The sequence below is a fragment of the Macaca mulatta genome, chromosome 16 (genome assembly GCF_049350105.2).
Source record: "Macaca mulatta isolate MMU2019108-1 chromosome 16, T2T-MMU8v2.0, whole genome shotgun sequence".
In the NCBI taxonomy this organism is placed as follows: domain Eukaryota; kingdom Metazoa; phylum Chordata; class Mammalia; order Primates; family Cercopithecidae; genus Macaca; species Macaca mulatta.
This window is the reverse complement of record NC_133421.1, coordinates 78830058-78847699: the sequence shown is the minus strand read 5'-3', so window position 1 is coordinate 78847699 and position 17642 is coordinate 78830058. Positions and strand designations below refer to the sequence as shown.

At 36.3% G+C, this 17642-nt stretch overlaps 1 protein-coding gene across 1 annotated transcript in view; it reads left to right on the top strand.

Moving 5' to 3' along the window:
* The window catches only part of ABCA10 (ATP binding cassette subfamily A member 10), a 79932-nt gene that overhangs the window by 30402 nt on the left and 31888 nt on the right, over positions 1 to 17642 (top strand). The window contains 14 exon segments of the mRNA XM_077972605.1: positions 520 to 578; positions 1651 to 1761; positions 2155 to 2330; positions 2530 to 2649; positions 3362 to 3500; positions 4305 to 4395; positions 5556 to 5586; positions 5588 to 5627; positions 5630 to 5695; positions 5936 to 6055; positions 8483 to 8681; positions 10718 to 10884; positions 13479 to 13612; positions 14035 to 14172. Of these exon segments, the coding sequence (XP_077828731.1) occupies positions 520 to 578; positions 1651 to 1761; positions 2155 to 2330; positions 2530 to 2649; positions 3362 to 3500; positions 4305 to 4395; positions 5556 to 5586; positions 5588 to 5627; positions 5630 to 5695; positions 5936 to 6055; positions 8483 to 8681; positions 10718 to 10884; positions 13479 to 13612; positions 14035 to 14172 (1591 nt within the window).

Below are 17642 nucleotides of genomic sequence, written 5' to 3'. Positions count from 1 at the left end.
ATAACTAGAATGGTCATTGATGAATTTCATTGAGAATAGTTTTTTGTGGAGTGGTAAGGTGAGAAGCTATATTGTCTTAGGCTTGGAAATAAATGTGGGATAAAGAAATGGAAATAGGGAGTAAAGATTATTATTTTGACAAATTTACCTGTGAAAGATAATGATTGAGAGGGTTTCAAGATTGAGGGAAAGCCTCTCTCCCTTTTTTTCTTTCTCTCCCTTCTTGCCTTCTTCTTCTTCTTTTTTTTTTTTTTTTCAATTTTAGCTTTCCCTTATTCATTTGATAACTTAGAGAAATAGCTGGAATATATGAAATGCCAAGCTTTGTAAGAGTATTAGCAGGTCTGTGTAAATCTCTTTTGGGAGTGGTGAGGGGAGGGCTTTTTCTACTGCCCTCCTTAGGTCCCATTGAGAGTGATACCCTTTACTGTGAAGTTCCCCGACTTAGTTATGAACTGTAATCTATGTTATTAATATTAGAAAATGCATTTACCTCCAAATTACTTCATCTTCTTTCAGAATCAGAAATGTTAGAAAAGAATATAATGGAAAGACTGGAAAAGTAGAAGCATTGCAAGGTAAAAAGAAAAACCTCATTGCTTGATAATGTTTTAAATTAAAACACAGACATTTTTGTGATCTGAAAATATAAATAATTATTGTGGAACATTAGAGAATAAATATGGAGAAAACAAAAAAAGTAAAAATATGTTTGTACCATGAAGGATAATCACCAATAATATATTATCTTTTTTCTATATATACATTTATATATAAAATATTTTTTCAAAAATAGGAATGCATGGTTTATACCAGTTTATAATCTTTGACCTGACTTTCTCAAACTAAGCTTGAAGTATCAGTGAAATTGGTTTTACTTTCATAGAACTCTTCATCATCTGTTTTGGGCTGTGGTTTGCCTGATTTGTGACTCTCTGACAATCTAATTCCCTCTGTTTTCTGTCTTCAGAGAATCTCTTAAAATTTCTGGCATGCTAACTGAATTCTTGTTTTCTGATGGAGTTAAGTTTTCAAACATTAAAGAAAAAGTTGTCAAGCCTTAGGCACATATATGTGAAAATGCCTGTGACATGTCTTAGATCCCAGCAGATATTTCTAAATATCATGCCCATACTTTTGTGATATAAAACAGAATGATGACCAATACCAGGAGATACTTCACCAATGTTCTCCTTACCAATTCTACCTCCCTCCAAATATGAAATAAACTCTCCCCCTTTTCTCTACACCCAGACTTTCTGTTTCTAGCTCTGCAAGCCTCAGGGAGACAATTTCTTAAGCCACACTGCTTTCCTTTGCCTTGGAAGCAAATAAACTGTTTTGTTTTTATTCCTAGTAGTCTTTGCTTTATTAAATATTAAATGTATAGATTCTTTGACAGTCAAAGGATTTGAAGGAAGCAAGAAGGTAGGAATTTATATTCCCAGTCTTGATCCAATTTCTCCAGACAAATTGAAGCTTTGTCTTCATGAATACATCACTTATACAATTAAATGTATAATTTAATAGGGGATGTATTAAGATACCAATGAAATGAAATGCTGACATATATTTTACTTTTCCAATTTTAAGGTCCATTCCATCTGCATATAATCCAAAATCTAATTTCCACATTTTATTCTAAAACAGGCATATTTTTTGACATATATGAAGGACAGATCACTGCAATACTTGGGCATAATGGAGCTGGTAAATCAACACTGCTAAACATTCTTAGTGGATTGTCTGTTTCTACAGAAGGTGAGAAAATAGTTTTACAAAGTAAGTTGGCTGAAAAAGCAAGTTGTAAATTGATTTGATTGTGTAAAAATTATTTCTGTATATTGGACTTGTTACACAGTTGAATAATTTAGAACAGGAAATATTTATGTCATATGTACATAAATTCATGAAAACATTTGTATCTCTATTCCACTATTATTTGACATTCCATGTGTATTTTGCATTGCTGTGGACACATATTTATGTTAAGAGTAATCTGAATTATTCATTGTATTAATTATGCAATTGGAAAATGTGAAGTTTCTTTAATAAAAACAAGTTTTTTGAACAAAATCTAAATATTGACATATATTATCACTCTGCATAGAATTAACATTCTGGCAGTAAAGCCTTTTAAATTTCTATTTATAGGATCAACCACTATTTATAATACCCAACTCTCTGAAATAACTGCCGTGGAAGAAATTAGACAGAACATTGGATTTTGTCCACAGTTCAATTTTCAATTTGACTTCCTCACTGTGAGAGAAAACCTCAGGGTATTTGCTAAAATAAAAGGGATTCAGCCAAAGGAAGTGGAACAAGAGGTAGAGGAATACATTAAAATTGATGGCTTTGGAAATAATTTACTTTTGACTATATTTTTTTTGTTCAGCTATTACTTTACTCTTTGATAGATAAAGCTTAATCAATGAAGTTCTACAATAAATTCTTTTCATTTTTAGAGAGTAAAAACTGCTTAAAGTAAAATATTTGGTATTGCTAACACAGAGTTTTTTTTGATAGGTAAAAAGAATTATAATGGAATTAGATATGCAAAGCATTCAAGACATTATTGCTAAAAAATTAAGTGGTGGGCAGAAGAGAAAGCTAACATTAGGGATTGCCATCTTAGGAGATCCTCAGGTGAGAGAAAAAATGTATTTTTACAGTTAATTTAGATTGGAGGATATACAACTATTATTAAAGTCCAACTTCTACTGTAATTACCAAATGTGAGGGAAAATTTATAATAAAGTACCAATCAAGCTTGTTAGGTGTCATGTGCGTCCATGTGAAGAGACCACCAAACAGGCTTTGTGTGAGCAATAAAGCTTTTTAATCACCTGGGTGCAGGTGGGCTGAGTCTGAAAAGAGAGTCAGCGAAGGGAGATAAGGGTGGGGCTGTTTTATAGGATTTGGGTAGGTAAAGGAAATTTACCAACCCCAGTCAAAGGGGGGTTGTTTTCTGGTGGACAGGAGTGGGGGGGTCACAAGGTGATCAGTGGGGGAGCTTTTTGAGCCAGGATGAGCCAGGAAAAGGACTTTCACAAGGTAATGTCATCACTTAAGGCAAGGACTGACCATTTTCATTTCTTTTATGGTGGAATGTCATCAGTTAAGGCGGGGCAGGGCATTTTCACTTCTTTTGTGATTCTTCAGTTACTTCAGGCCATCTGGATGTATATACTTGCAAGTCACAGGGGATGGGATGGCTTGGCTTGGGCTCAGAGGCCTGACATTAGGGATCTGGTGGAGGACTGTATTTGAGTCTAGAAATCATACTAGTTTTCATGGTGCTTTCTGAAGATCCTCACTGTGAAGAGGAAGATGCTTTCATACGTTTCCTCCTCTGTAGGTTTTGCTACTAGATGAACCAACTGCTGGATTGGATCCCTTTTCAAGGCACTGAGTGTGGAGCCTCCTGAAGGAGCATAAAGTAGACCGGGTTATCCTCTTTAGTACCCAATTCATGGATGAGGCTGACATCTTGGCTGGTGATTCTTGGCTTCTTTATTCCAACTAGTTATTTAAGGATTTAACATGAGAGTTATTTTTATTTTTTTTATTTATTTTTATTTTTATTTTTATTTTTTTATTTTTTTTTTTGAGACTGAGTCTGGCTCTGTCGCCCAGGCTGGAGTGCAGTGGCCGGATCTCAGCTCACTGCAAGCTCCGCCTCCCGGGTTTACGCCATTCTCCTGCCTCAGCCTCCGGAGTAGCTGGGACCACAGGCGCCCGCCACCTCGCCCGGCTAGTTTTTTGTATTTTTTAGTAGAGACGGGGTTTCACCGTGTTAGCCAGGATGGTCTCGATCTCCTGACCTTGTGATCCGCCCGTCTCAGCCTCCCAAAGTGCTGGGATTACAGGCTTGAGCCACCGTGCCCGGCTGAGAGTTATTTTTAATAGCCTGTTTTCAAAAGAAGAAAATCTTGTTTGCAGTTTATTTGCAAAATAAAACATTTCAAGCCTCCACATGTCATTGACTACAACAAGTCACATGGGGTGTAACCCTGCCAAGTTACATAGCAAAGTATGTAGACAAAGGAAGAGGTGAAGAATCAGGCCATCCTTGGAAAGTTTTGTGGCACTTGATTAGCTACGGACAATGCAGTGAATTTCTGAGGCCTGTTTCACAATAGGCATGGGGATTAGAAATGATATTGCACCCAGGGGCTTAATGACATTACAGTTGTATTGATCTTACAAATTTCATTCAGTGTTTTGGTATCCAAAGTAGAGAATATACCATGTAAGGAATTATTCTTCACATAATATTTTGAATCTTCCTTTCTACTCAGATAGGAAAGTATTTCTGTCTAAAGGGAAGTTGAAATGTGCAGGATCATCTTTGTTTCTGAAGCGAAAGTGGGGTATTGGATATCATTTAAGGTATGTATTCTAGGTGTGTTTATTTCTAAATGAGCATATTAATATGAGGGTGACATTTTATAGAAGCCTTTAGAAATGTAAGAAAGGCAAGTTAACTTTTGGTAGAAATTGTGTTGCAATAAACAGCCCAAAATGTCTCCCTCATTAACATTTCCTTTGTTGGTTATCTCTTGGTTTTAAGCACGCTAATTAAAAAACAAAGTATACTTCTTCTCAATACAACGTTTTTGTTTGTTTGTTTGTTTGTTTGTTTTTGAAGATGGAGTTTCACTCTGTCGCCAAGCTGCAGTGCAGTGGCTGCAACTTCTCCCTGGTTCAAGGGATTCTCCTGCCTCAACTTCCTGAATAGTTGGGATTACAGGCATGCACCACCACACCCAGCTAATTTTTTGTAATTTTAGTAGAGACCGGGTTTCACCGTGTTGGCCAGGATGGTTTTGATCTCCTGACCTCGTGATCCACCCGCCTCGGCCTTCCAAAGTGCTGGGATTACAGGCGGAGCCACCGTGCCCGGCCTGTACAACATTTTAAAGCCAATATTTGTATAGAAAAAATTATCTTTATGTCCTCAATAAGCCATTGATTAATTTTAGCAAAACACTTTGCACTAGAATTCTGTAGTTATATTCCAAATCTCATTGATAGAATGGCAGAATATCACATGGGAACATTTTAGAAAGCATCAAATACTCACAAACAAGCTCTGCAAATAGAAGTTGTTGACATTAAGAGAAACCACTTACTGCATAGAAAACAACTGTTTATTAAAAACCTTATTAATTTTCCATTTATTAAGAAGCAATGTTTCATGTATCTTATATCCTATCATGATTTTTTTATATGTATCACACACATAGCACAATCGTGATAGTTTTATATATGTATATATACACATATATATGTGTGTATATATATATACATATTGGTGTTGATATGTACTATGATTTTTCCATTTAAAATAATGCAAAATAGGCTACCAATTAGCACTTTGAAGTTGAATTAGCAATTTGAAGTGGAGTATGTGATTTGAAGGAACCAGTTACTACAGTTAAGTAGAATATGTCTGTAATACATACAAACTGTTTAATAAAAAACTATCTTTTCATGAGTAGTGGTGTTGGAAAAGAATTCAAGAGACTTATGGCTCTTTTGAATAATAGTTTACACAGGAATGAAATGTGTGACACAGAGAAAAATCACATCCCTTATTAAACAGCACATTCCTGATGCCAAGTTTCAACAGAAAGTGAAGAAAAGCTTGTATATAGTTTGCCTTTGGAAAAAACGAACAGATTTCCAGGTAACTTACTGTGTAATCACATGGAATATATGTAAGTGTTCATGATTATGCTGATTGCATTTTCTGTTGTTCTATGAATCGAGTTCTAAAGCTTATAGAAAAGGTTTCCTTGGATTATGGTGATTGCTTTAATATGAAAACATTTGTAGACATCTATTTTGAGTAACATTTAGACATTAGTATTTTGATGTACTCATTGATACTTTTAATTGCATTGATTTATTATTATTGGCTTTTTAGATCTTTACAGTGACCTTGATAAGTGTTCTGACCAGGGCATAAGGAATTATGGTGTTTCAATGACAACTCTGAATGAAGTATTCTTGAACCTAGAAGGAAAATCAGCAATCAATGAACCAGGTATAAAAATGTGTGTCTAGCAGAAAATTAAGAAGAAAAAAAAAGAGAAGAGAAAAAGATGATGTTCTAATTCATGTTTGTAGATTTTTATGTGGATTTCTACCTATAATATGCATTAGACAGAAAATAGCATTGTCCACTTTTAAAAGTATTATAATCATTTTATATCGAATATAATCAGTCTTGGTGCTAGGCAAATTGCTTTCCAACATCTGTCTGCTTCCCATGTCAGTGACAGACACATCTCTTTGCAATGACCACTTCTTCCTTATCATCAAAACTCTCTGCTATAGTGATGAGTTCTGATACTGCCTCTTACTTGCCATTCCTTATAAAAATGTGCTCTTAATTAGCTAATAAACTAATTATAATTAATGTATTAATAAGAAGTAATAAAATGTTATTTCCTTAGTTTACTTTGTAATAATAATTAGAAGAATTAGGAGGCTACTATACATAGACCAATGGAACAAGTTAGAGAACACAGCAATAAAGTCACACACCTACAATCATCTGATATTCAACAAAGCCAGTAAAAACAAACAATGGGGAAATGACTTCCTGTTCAATAAATGGTGCTGGGATAACTGGCTAACCACAGGCAGAAGATTGAAACCAGAGCCCTACCTTTCACTCTATACAGAAATAAACTCAAGATGGATTAAATACTTAAATGTAAAACCTAAGACTATAAAAACCTGAGAAGAAAACCTACAAAATACCATTCTGGACATTGGTTCTGGCAAAGACTTCATGATGAAGACTCCGAAAGCAATTGTAACAAAAAGAAAAATTGACAAGTGAGTCCTAATTAAACTAAAGAGCATCTGCACAGCAAAAGAAACTATCAATAGAGCAAACAGATAACCTACAGAATGGGAGAAATTATTTGCAAACTATGCATCCAACAAAGGTGTAATATCCAGAATCAGTAAGGAGCTTAAACAAATCAATAAGCCAAAAACAACCCCATTAAAAAATGGACAAAGGACATGAACAGATACTTCTCAGAAGAATACATACATACAACCAACAAGCATATGAAAAAATGCTCCATATCATGAATGAATAGGGAAATGCAGATCAAAACCATGAGATACTATCTCACACCAGTCAAAATGGCTATTATTAAAAAGTAAAAAAATAACAAATGCTGATGAGGTTGTGGAGGAAAGGGAATGATTATGCTCTGTTGGTGGGAATGTAAATTAGTTCAGCCACTGTAGAAAGCAGTCTGGAGATTTCTCAAAGAACTTTAAATAGAACTATCATTCGACCCAGCAATCCCATTACTGAGTATATAGCCAAAGGTATATAAATTATTCTACCCTAAAGACATATACAGATATGTTCATTGCAGCACTATTCACAATAGCAAAGACACAGAATCAACCTAGATGCCCATCAGTGGTGGACTGGATAAAGAAAATATGTTATGTGTACACTATGTAATACCACGCAACCATAAAGAATGTGCTCATGTCCTTTGCAGCAACATGGAGTAAGCTGGAAGCCATTATCCTAAAGAAATTAACACAGGAACAGAAAACCAAATACCATATATTCTCACTTATAAGTGAGAAGTAAACATTGAGTACACACGAATGCGAAGAAGAGAAAAACAGACACCAGGGCCTACTTAAGTGTGGAGGATGAGAATTGAAAAATGACCTCGTGGGTATTATGCTGATTATCTGGATGACAAAATTGTCTGTACACCAAACCTCCAAATCCCCATGACACACAGTTTACCCATGTAACAAGCCTGCACCAAAAATAAAAATTGGAAAGAAAAAACAAAAAGAATTTAGGAGACTACTATATACCAGCCATTGTGCTCAGTTCTTGAATTATGTTGTTTTTAATTCCCATAATAACAACAAGCTGCCCATGAGAAAACTGATATTTGAAGTTGTGTCATTAGCCAAAATTGTACAGTTAAAGTGTGGTGTATGTGGGACTCAAACAGGAGGCCTTTCCATGAACTTTCCATCGTTTGAAAGCACAATGTCTTGAACTCATTACTGAGATGTCAATCATCAGTGTTGAACTAATCCTGCAGGGGAAATTCCAGATGACAGAGGAGGCCTTTTGGAAACTCAGCTACATAAATTTGTCTTTGTGCTTCCGCGTAAAACTTGCTCTGCAAAAGTATCCCTTAGTGAAGAGCTGCTGTTATTGGTATGAAAGAATAAATGCTTGTTAGGAAGCCTCAATCATCCTCAAAAATTAATTTACTGTCTCATTGGAATTGAATCCATTACATATGTTTGAAGGAAAGATTTTTAATGTAAATTTTGATTGTGGATATCAGTAGCTCAACTTGTTAGAAGTGCTGTTTCAAATAGTCGAACATCATTTTCAAAGTTTTTAAAGAGAAAGTGCAGATAACATAGCCTATTAAAATGTTTTATTACATGATTGTAGATTTTGACATTGGGAAACAAAAGAAAATATATGTGACAAGAAATACTGGAAATGAGTCTGAAATGGAACAGGTTCTTTGTTCTCTTCCTGAAACAAGAAAGGCTGTCAGTAGTGCAACTCTCTGGAGACGACAAATCTATGCAGTGGCAACACTTCGCTTCTTAAAGTTACGGCGTGAAAGGAGAGTTCTTTTGTGTTTGTGAGTATCAGATTACTTTATATCTATTTCATCAATATATGAAAAAACATTCAAATATTAAGAAAATAAATATATTAATTTATTCATTCATTTAACAGTTTTTAAATATCTTTACCTATCCTACTGTTACTCAGGAAAATGTCACTGCCTCATGTGCTAGAAGTCAATACTATGACACTGGATTTTTGAGAAAAGATTTTTATTGCAAGTTGACTCACACGGAGACAGGAGGTCAGCTCAAATCTGTCTCCCTGTGCTGACTTTAAGGCAGTGATTTTATTAGAAAAGGTTTAGAGAGTGGATTCTGGAATTAAGCATGATAGAAGAAAAGGAGAGGTCTGGAAAGTCCTCAGGCATGCACAGATATCTCTTCACGCCTCCTCATGTACCCTTGTGCAAATTCAAGTGCAGTTGGTATGAAATATATGGTGGAAATTCAGACTGTGAAGTCAGCTGGATGATTCTGGACAGACTGTAATTGGCCATATTGGTTCCAGCGGATTTCAGCCAGTTTTATTATCTTACAAGCTGAGGGAGTTTCAGTGTTTCAGCAAATTGTTTCTTGTTTTTTTTGTTGTTGTTGTTCTTTCAATCTGACACCCTACAAACTCTATGATTTCTGCTAGTCACTGGTTTCTTTAACTCTTTGGGGCACAGTTTTACTGCTGTAGTAAACAAAATTGATAAGGCCTTTAAACTTATTCAGTTATATCACAAATCTTTATTGAAGCCTGCTGTAGTACACTAGGCATTGTTCTAGGAGTTCGGTTATATTAGTGAATACAGATGGCACAGATTTCTACTCTCATGGTGTTCACATTTGGTTGGGTGGAAAAGATGAAAAATACTGAATATAAAACTAAATAACTTATATGCCAGGTTATACAAAATAGAGTAGAAAAGGGGATAGGAAGGGATGACAGGAGTTGGAGGTACATTACAATTCTAAATAGATTTGTTGGCGTTGGTCTTATTGAAATTGTTACATTTGAGCCAAGATTAGAAAATATGGAGGGCTAATAACAGTTGAGAAACAAAAGCATCCATTGAATTTGGCAAATTGGAAATTATTAAAGGTTTTATCAAGAGGTCTGAAAGTAGGCAACTCTTTTGCAGTGCTTGACTATGGAGGGGAGTAGAAAGAGCAGAAGCTAAAAGGCAACACGAAGTCGGGAGGAAAGTTGATTTTATAATGAATGAGAGATACACAGAGGGTGGAGAGTTTGGATTCGTTACAATATTGACAAGGACTGACCTCTTTGTTAGGAGCAAAGATCTATTATGTACTTCAACAGAATAAAAGAATGAGAGGATGACTGAATCTGTGGATGTTTTCTTTTCTTTTGGCAGCAATAAGATGAAGGAGTTTCTGTCCTATAGACTCCTTTTTTTTTTTCTATGAAATATAAGGCTGAGAGGGAGAAGAAGGTAGAGTCTGAAGTCTGATGGGAAAGTAGTCATTGCAGAGTGGACTCATATGCTTATTAGAGAAACAAAGATTGCTTGGAAACATTTCACTTGCAATTTGAATTGGTGGGATGACTTCTAGATATAAAAATAGTGTTTTAAATGTTGCATTTAGTTTCATGAAAATTAAAATATTTGTAAACTAACAATTGAAGAAAGTTAAAATGTTACTTGCAATTGTGCACATAGCAAGCTTGAGGCTGCAGTGTATAATAGGGCTTCTTTCTCATCAAAAGTACCGAAGCAGGCAATTTGAGTCCCCTGTTATCTCATAAAATCATATCCTGTGTTGTCCTGGTAAACCAGCATACTGACAGAGGATTGCCCCTGGGTTCCACCTTTTCTCTTGATGCTCTGTTACCCTTGAATATCTTCCAATGTGATACAAATTATGTAATTTTTTTGTGCCAATTCTCAGATTACTGCCACTGTATGTTTCATTTTATCAAACTAAACACCACACATGCATGTGGAATTTCCATAGTTAGCACTTATATAGCATCTTTGTGACTTAAATAATCAGAGGAAAATTGCTTCAGACTCATGTTATAAAATTTTGTTTTACTTAGGTCACTAGTACTTGGAGTTGCTTTTATCCCCATCATTCTAGAGAAGATAATGTATAAAGTAATTCGTGAAACTCATTGTTGGGAGTTTTCACCCAGTATGTATTTCCTTTCTCTGGAACAAATCCCGAAGACGCCTCTTACCAGCCTATTAATCATTAATAATACAGGTGAGAAACAGGGCTGAAATATAGTGTCAATTTTTATCATCAAAGATCTTTGGAAAGCACATACCTGAGAGACAATTGAAAACAAAAATGGTGTCTGTCCAGCTTGCTCCATTTTCAAGTGAAGGAAACTGATGGGTTAATTTTCTTTTAAAATATTTTTTATTTTGTATTATCTTTATTTCAATAGGTTTGTGGGAAACAGGTGGTGTTTGGTTACATGTATAAGTTCTTTAATGGTGATTTCTGAAATTTTGGTGGACTCATCACCTGAGCAGTGTACACTGTACTCAATGTGTAGTCTTTTATCCCTCAACCCTGTCCCACCCTTTCCCGAGTCCCCAAAATCCATTGTATCATTCTTATCACTTTGTGCCTTCATAGCTTAGCTCCCACTTATGAGTGAGAACATACGATGTTTGGTTTTCAATTCCTGAGCTACTTCACTTAGAATGATGGTCTCCAACTCCATCCAGGTTGCTGCAAATGTCATTATTTCATTTCGTTTTATGGATTAGTAGTATTCTAAGGTGTGTGTGTGGGTGTGTGGGTGTGTGTGTGTATGTTTATAACTTTTTAAATCCACTTATTGATTGATAGGCACTTGGACTTGTTCCATATTTTCACAGTTGTGAATTGTGCTGCTATAAACATGTGTGTGCAAGTATCTTTTTCATATAATGACTTCTTTTCCTCTTGATAGATACCCAGAAGTGGGATTGCTGGATCAATTGGTAGACTTACTTGTAGTTCTTTAAGGAATCTCTACATTGTTTTTCATAGTGGTTTTACTAGTTGACATTCCCACCAACAGTGTAAAAGTGTTCCCTTTTTATCACATCCATGCCAACATCTATTATTTTTTGATCCATCTTCAGGTCTCGCAGCCGTGTGTACCAGCACCTGTTCTGGTGGAGGTAGCAGGGAAGTGAAGTGGACTCTGTGAGGGTCCTTGGTTGTAGTTTTGTGTAGTGTGCTGGTATTGGTCAGCCTCCAGCCTGGAGGTGGCAATTTCAAGAGAGCATCAACTATGGTAGTATAGGGAGGATGCAAGCTTCCCCTAGGGTCGCCTGGATAAGTATTCAGGTTTCTCAGGTGGGGTGGGTCAGGGTGATAGAACTTCCAAGAGATTATGTCTACCAGAGTGGGTGGAGAAAGACCAGCAGGTGAGGGTAGGGTTAGGCATGTCTGAGCTTGGACCATACTTGGATGGGGCTTGCTGCAGCTCCTGTGGGGCGTGGCGGATGGAGTTATGATCCCATGGAGATTATGGCTGCTTCTGCTGCATCGTATAGGTTGCCAGGGAAGTGGGGGAAAGCTGGCAGTGACAAGTCTCATCCAGTTCCCACACAGCCCACAAGGTGGTCTCAATGCCCCTATAACAGAACTGAGTTTGTTTCCAGGTAGCTGGTGAGCAGGACTGAGAATTCACCCCACGCTACAAGACTCCCTTTGAGAAAGCAAGCAGGGCTCTCGGGTTATGTGCCTTCCCCCTGCCATGGCTTCTGTGCTCGTATCTGCACTCCCTGATGATGCCCTCCCCCAAGATTCTGTCCAGGAAACTATGCATTTGGTTGAAATTGTTACAAAATTCAGCTGGAAGTTTCCTTCTCCCTGTGGTCTTTCCCCAATTCCACTGGCAGCCCTCCCCAAGGACCCTTCTGAGACAAAGTCAAAAATGGCTTCCCTGGGGACTGAGAGTGCCCACAGGGTTCTTCCCACTGCTTCCTCTCCTGCTATATTTCGCTTGGCTTTCTAAATTTATCGTAGCTCCAGGTAAGGTAAAATCCTCCCATGATCTGGACCTTCAGGTTCCCCAGTGAGGATGTGTGTTTGGGGGTGGGCATTCCCCTTTCTCACCTAGGACACTCAGTTTTTCAGCTGTCTCATGGAGCCTGCAGCTGCAAGCCGCCTCTTTCAAAGGGTCTGTGGATTCTCTCCCTGATGGGTCATTTTAAATCCAGAGCTCCCTTGGTGGCAGGTGGTTGATTCAGATGTGGAGGCTGCATCATAGCTTGACTTCTCCCTCTGACCAATGTGACTTCCTTTCCATCTATGATGGAAGTCAAGTCACAAAACTTAATGGGCACAATGGCAAATATCAAGTTAACTTAATTTTGCAAAGATGTTTTGAATGGGTTACTAGTACTTTAAATATCACGGCAAGGTTAGTGCCATTTAAGGTTGATAGGATCACTAGGACAAGCCTGGGTGGTGAGGTATATTTTGCATGTATTATTCATAATTACAAACATTACACGGTTCTGGTAAAGTTTATAAAAGTCACTACTAGCAAATTTTCTTCCTGTGAGAATTGCAATCTTATTTTCGTAAACTCTTTTCACCTGGTGAGAATTATAAGATAAACGAATATATTTCTGAAAAGAATAAAGGAGCCCGTCACTCTGAAGATGGTAAATGGAACTTAATGTTGTAGCATCAGAATGAATAGTATTGTACTCCTAAAGAGCAAGGCTCTTTACTAAGCTATTCTGGGTTTTTCTTAACAAGATTGGAAATCATTATTATTTTAAGGTTTGACTTTGATTTTCTTGCCTTTTTTTTTTTTTCCTGTTGCCTTCCTTCCACTACATTAGGATCGAATATTGAAGACCTCGTGCATTCACTGAAGCGTCAGGATATAGTTTTGGAAATAGATGACTTTAGAAACAGAAATGGCTCAGATGATCCCTCCTACAATGGGGCCATCATAGTGTCTGGTGACCAGAAGGTATGTTTGCTTCCATGCACTGTTTTATCATGAGTGGTTTTTTTGTTGTTGTTTTGTGGTTTTTTTTGTTTTGTTTTTGTTTTTGTTTTTTTGCCACATTCTAATACTTTGAACTATAGGAAATTTAAATATGTTTTCCAAATTGGCATCATATTAGAGGAGGCTTGAAACTTTCTTTGTCACATAAAATGTAAATATTTGACATCTTTTCGTGTTAGTAAATGTTAATCCATTTCATTTACAAAACAAGTCACTTGAATTACAAAAATAATGCGTCCTTGTCCCAATTCAAAGAAGGCAGAAGCGTCAAAGAAAAATTAATAGTCTCCTCACTCTAATTCCACTCTGGTTATATACAAAGTATATAATAAATATATTTACTCTAAGAATTTAGAACTTATATTTGTGTACTTTTTTTTAAGGATTACAGATTTTCAGTTGCATGTAATACCAAGAAATTGAATTGTTTTCCTGTTCTTATGGGAATTGTTAGCAATGCCCTTATTGGAATTTTTAACTTCACGGAGCTTATTCAAATGGAGAGCACCTCATTTTCTCATGTAAGTAGAGTATTGATTTATATTAGAGGCAACACAGCAGAGGGATAAAGGATGAGGGCTCTAGAGTCTACCACGTGAGTTCAAATCCTGCTTCTGCCACTTAACAGCAAGTTTGTTAGCTACTCCTTGCCTTTGTGTCTTCATCTGCAAAATAGGGAGTGTAATAGTACCTACTTTATAGAATTATTATGAAGATTAAATGAATTTACTGAGTACCTAGAACATAGCATGGCATATATATATGTGTGTGTGTATATATATACACACATATATGTATAAATATATATACCAATTTAAATTTATTCAATAACTACTTCCCGAGTGTACTATTTTCTGGTACTTCTGGATGTTGAGAATACAGCATGAACAGAATAGACAAAAATCTCACCCACACGGAGCTTACATTCCTGTAAAGGAAAGAGGAAACATTCAAATACATGTTTGCTATTACTTATTCTGAAAGATCAAGAATCTTTCAAGTACTTTTATGTTTAGTCTAATTAAATTTTTAAAATTCAAAAGTTTTATGGAAAAATTTAAATATGTAATTCTTTACTTAGTAAATTAGATGTAACCTATCACTTCCTAGGCCTTATCTTGATCTATTTTTTTCATTACATTTATTAAGACTTGGTATTCTGTAGAGTTATGTTTTATGGCTGGCCTTAACCCTCTAGTTTAAAATCTTGTCTGATCAAGAATTACAGCCCAACATGGTATTAGAAGAGCCAAGATCCAAAAGGACACTGCAGAATTTAAAATAAAAGAGAAAAAAAAATCACAGGACTGTTGAAAACTCATAATTTTGACTTTGGTTTACCATATACAACTTACTAGGTACTTAATGCATATTTACTGAAATCAATGAATGGATTTGCCTGGAAATGAAGAATACCAGAGATACCTTAAACCTAAATCCTTAATTTTATGTCAGATTGTCAGATTTCTCTGGAGAATTAGATGAATATAAGACATATACACTGATTAATGCAAATGCAAAAGTGTGAATTTGTGTATAGACACCCACATATGTATATGTATATCTCCGGCACAAAGGGATTTATGATAAAATATAGTCCAATCCTAAAATTATGATTTTTTGACAGTTCTATTGTTTTTCATCATTTTAAATTCTGCAGTGCCTTTTTGGGTTTGGCTTCTTTATGTTTTACAACTTAGGATGTGAAGTGCAATTTTTGATCAGATGCAATTTGGTTATCCTTTCTAAATTGTCAAATAATTCCTAACTGATGTGTTTGATTATGATAGATAAAAAAGGGAAAAAATTATAGAAATCATGTGGATGTTAGTGAAAATATGCATAGTGGTTTTAGATAACGAAATTTTATTGGAAAATTGCATAATAAGAAATTAATACTGTATAATACAAACTCTAGTTTTCTGCAAATGAGATAGGGTGATTTAATTGTAAGTAGAGAAACTATCTAATATAAAACAATACACTGTCTCTCTAGATGGTAATAGCAATGTGCTACCAGTTCAGAGCAAAAATAGGAAAAATACAATCAAAACTTAGTTCTAGTAATTCCTCAAGAGTGAGATCTAATATAATTTCATCTATTTCCCAATACTTCCAGAGTTAATCGTGCCTGTATTTAGCCTTGTTTACTTTTAATACAGAATCAATGTTGTCTCGCCTTTTTTTTTTATTTTTTATTTTTTAGTCAGCCTCCTTCTAACTTCCTCCAGGACTTTTCAGCAGATGCTTTAATGTTTAAAGACCCTCCTAATTTATTTTTCAGTGGAACTGAGTTCAGACTGAGTTTGTCATTGTTTTTCAAATATGAACTTCTTGAGAGCAATAATTATACTTGACTTATTTCTAGCACAAAAGATGATGCATTGTACGGAGCAGAAGCTCTATAAGTGTTTGTTGAATGGATGAATGAGTGGGTAGACTGGATAACCAGTCATGCTGTGCACCGTTTATTACCATTATGGCACAGCTTTCTCTTCTGCAAGATGGGAACTGCAAGCGGATAATCTGTAATAGTCCTATTTAAAAAAAATTTTTATTTTAATACTTGCTTTTTCTACCTCATAAAGTAGATGTAACATTCAACTAAGATATTATTTTCAAAAGTGTTTAATGTATCACACAACCATGAGACATTATTATCATTACTGTGAAGCATGTTACAGTTAGTCTTTGTCAGACAAACTCTTCACTCCATTACTGTAAAGACATAAAAATTATCTTGCAGCTTTTAAGTAATATTATATAAAGAGTTTTTGGATTTTTCAGAATTAAATGTATTCTGGGTTTACTGAGTGCAAACCGCTGTAGTGCACCCTGCATTTAATAAAAAAACTTTCCCTTTCTGTAGGGAAAGTAGGTCTGGCTGAGCATGAGACAGCTCTGGAGGAAGAAAGATGGTATGTCGCGTTTTCCCCTCAATGGTAGCAGGAAGCTTGCCGGGGCCTCTGGGCGCTGCCAAAGAGAATTCCATAGAGAATATCAAGATAAAGAAATTATGTGGCCGGGCGCGGTGGCGCACGCCTGTAATCCCAACACTTTGGGAGGCCGAGGCGGGCGGATCACGAGGTCAGGAGATCGAGACCATGGTGAAACCCCGTCCCTACTAAAAATACAAAAATTAGTCGGGAGCGGTGGCGGGCGCCTGTAGTCCCAGCTACTTGGGAGACTGAGACAGGAGAATGGCGTGAACCCGGGAGGCGGAGCTTGCAGTAAACCGAGATTGCGCCACTGCACTCCAAAGAAAAGAAATTCTCCTCCTGCAGAAAGTAGCCTGGGTTGACCCTCCTTATCACCTGCAGTCTGATAGAGGGTACCTTTCCTTCTGACTCTTCTGCTTCTGCTTCTTCCTTCTTCCTTTCTTTTTCCCAGTGTTTTGGGGAATGTTATGTTAATCCTTAGATGGAGTAAATAGAAATGGAGCTGAGGAAGGAAGTTACTGTGGAGGCTTTTGCTTCAGATGCAATGAGACACACATTTATCTTTTCCAAGTAGACTTTCACCCTGCACAGAGCTGAATGGGTCTCAAGTGGCCAGTGGGCCCCATAGGGACCCACAAGTTACCTGAGTTTAGTTTCCGAATGTGCTTACTAAGATTATTACTCATGAACTCACAGAATATTTGTCTTAGCATATTACCTCCAGACATCAAATACATTCATTGTTGATTGCTCCAACATGTTAGGTAGGTCTCTTACATGGGGTTCTTATTCTTCCCTTTTGACGAGGTTCAGGTAGAGCTCTCTCTCTTTCTTTTTTTCTTTTTTATTTTTTTTTGAGATGGAGTTTTGCTCTTGTCACCCAAGCTGGAGTGCAATGGTGTGATCTCGACTCACTGCAACCTCTGCTTCCGGGGTTCAACAGATAGAGCTCTTTAATTTACTTTTTTGCTAAACCGAATCAGAAGACAGAGGAGACAATTTAGATACATAACCTTCTTCTCTTGCAATGTATATCAATCTAGACAAAATTA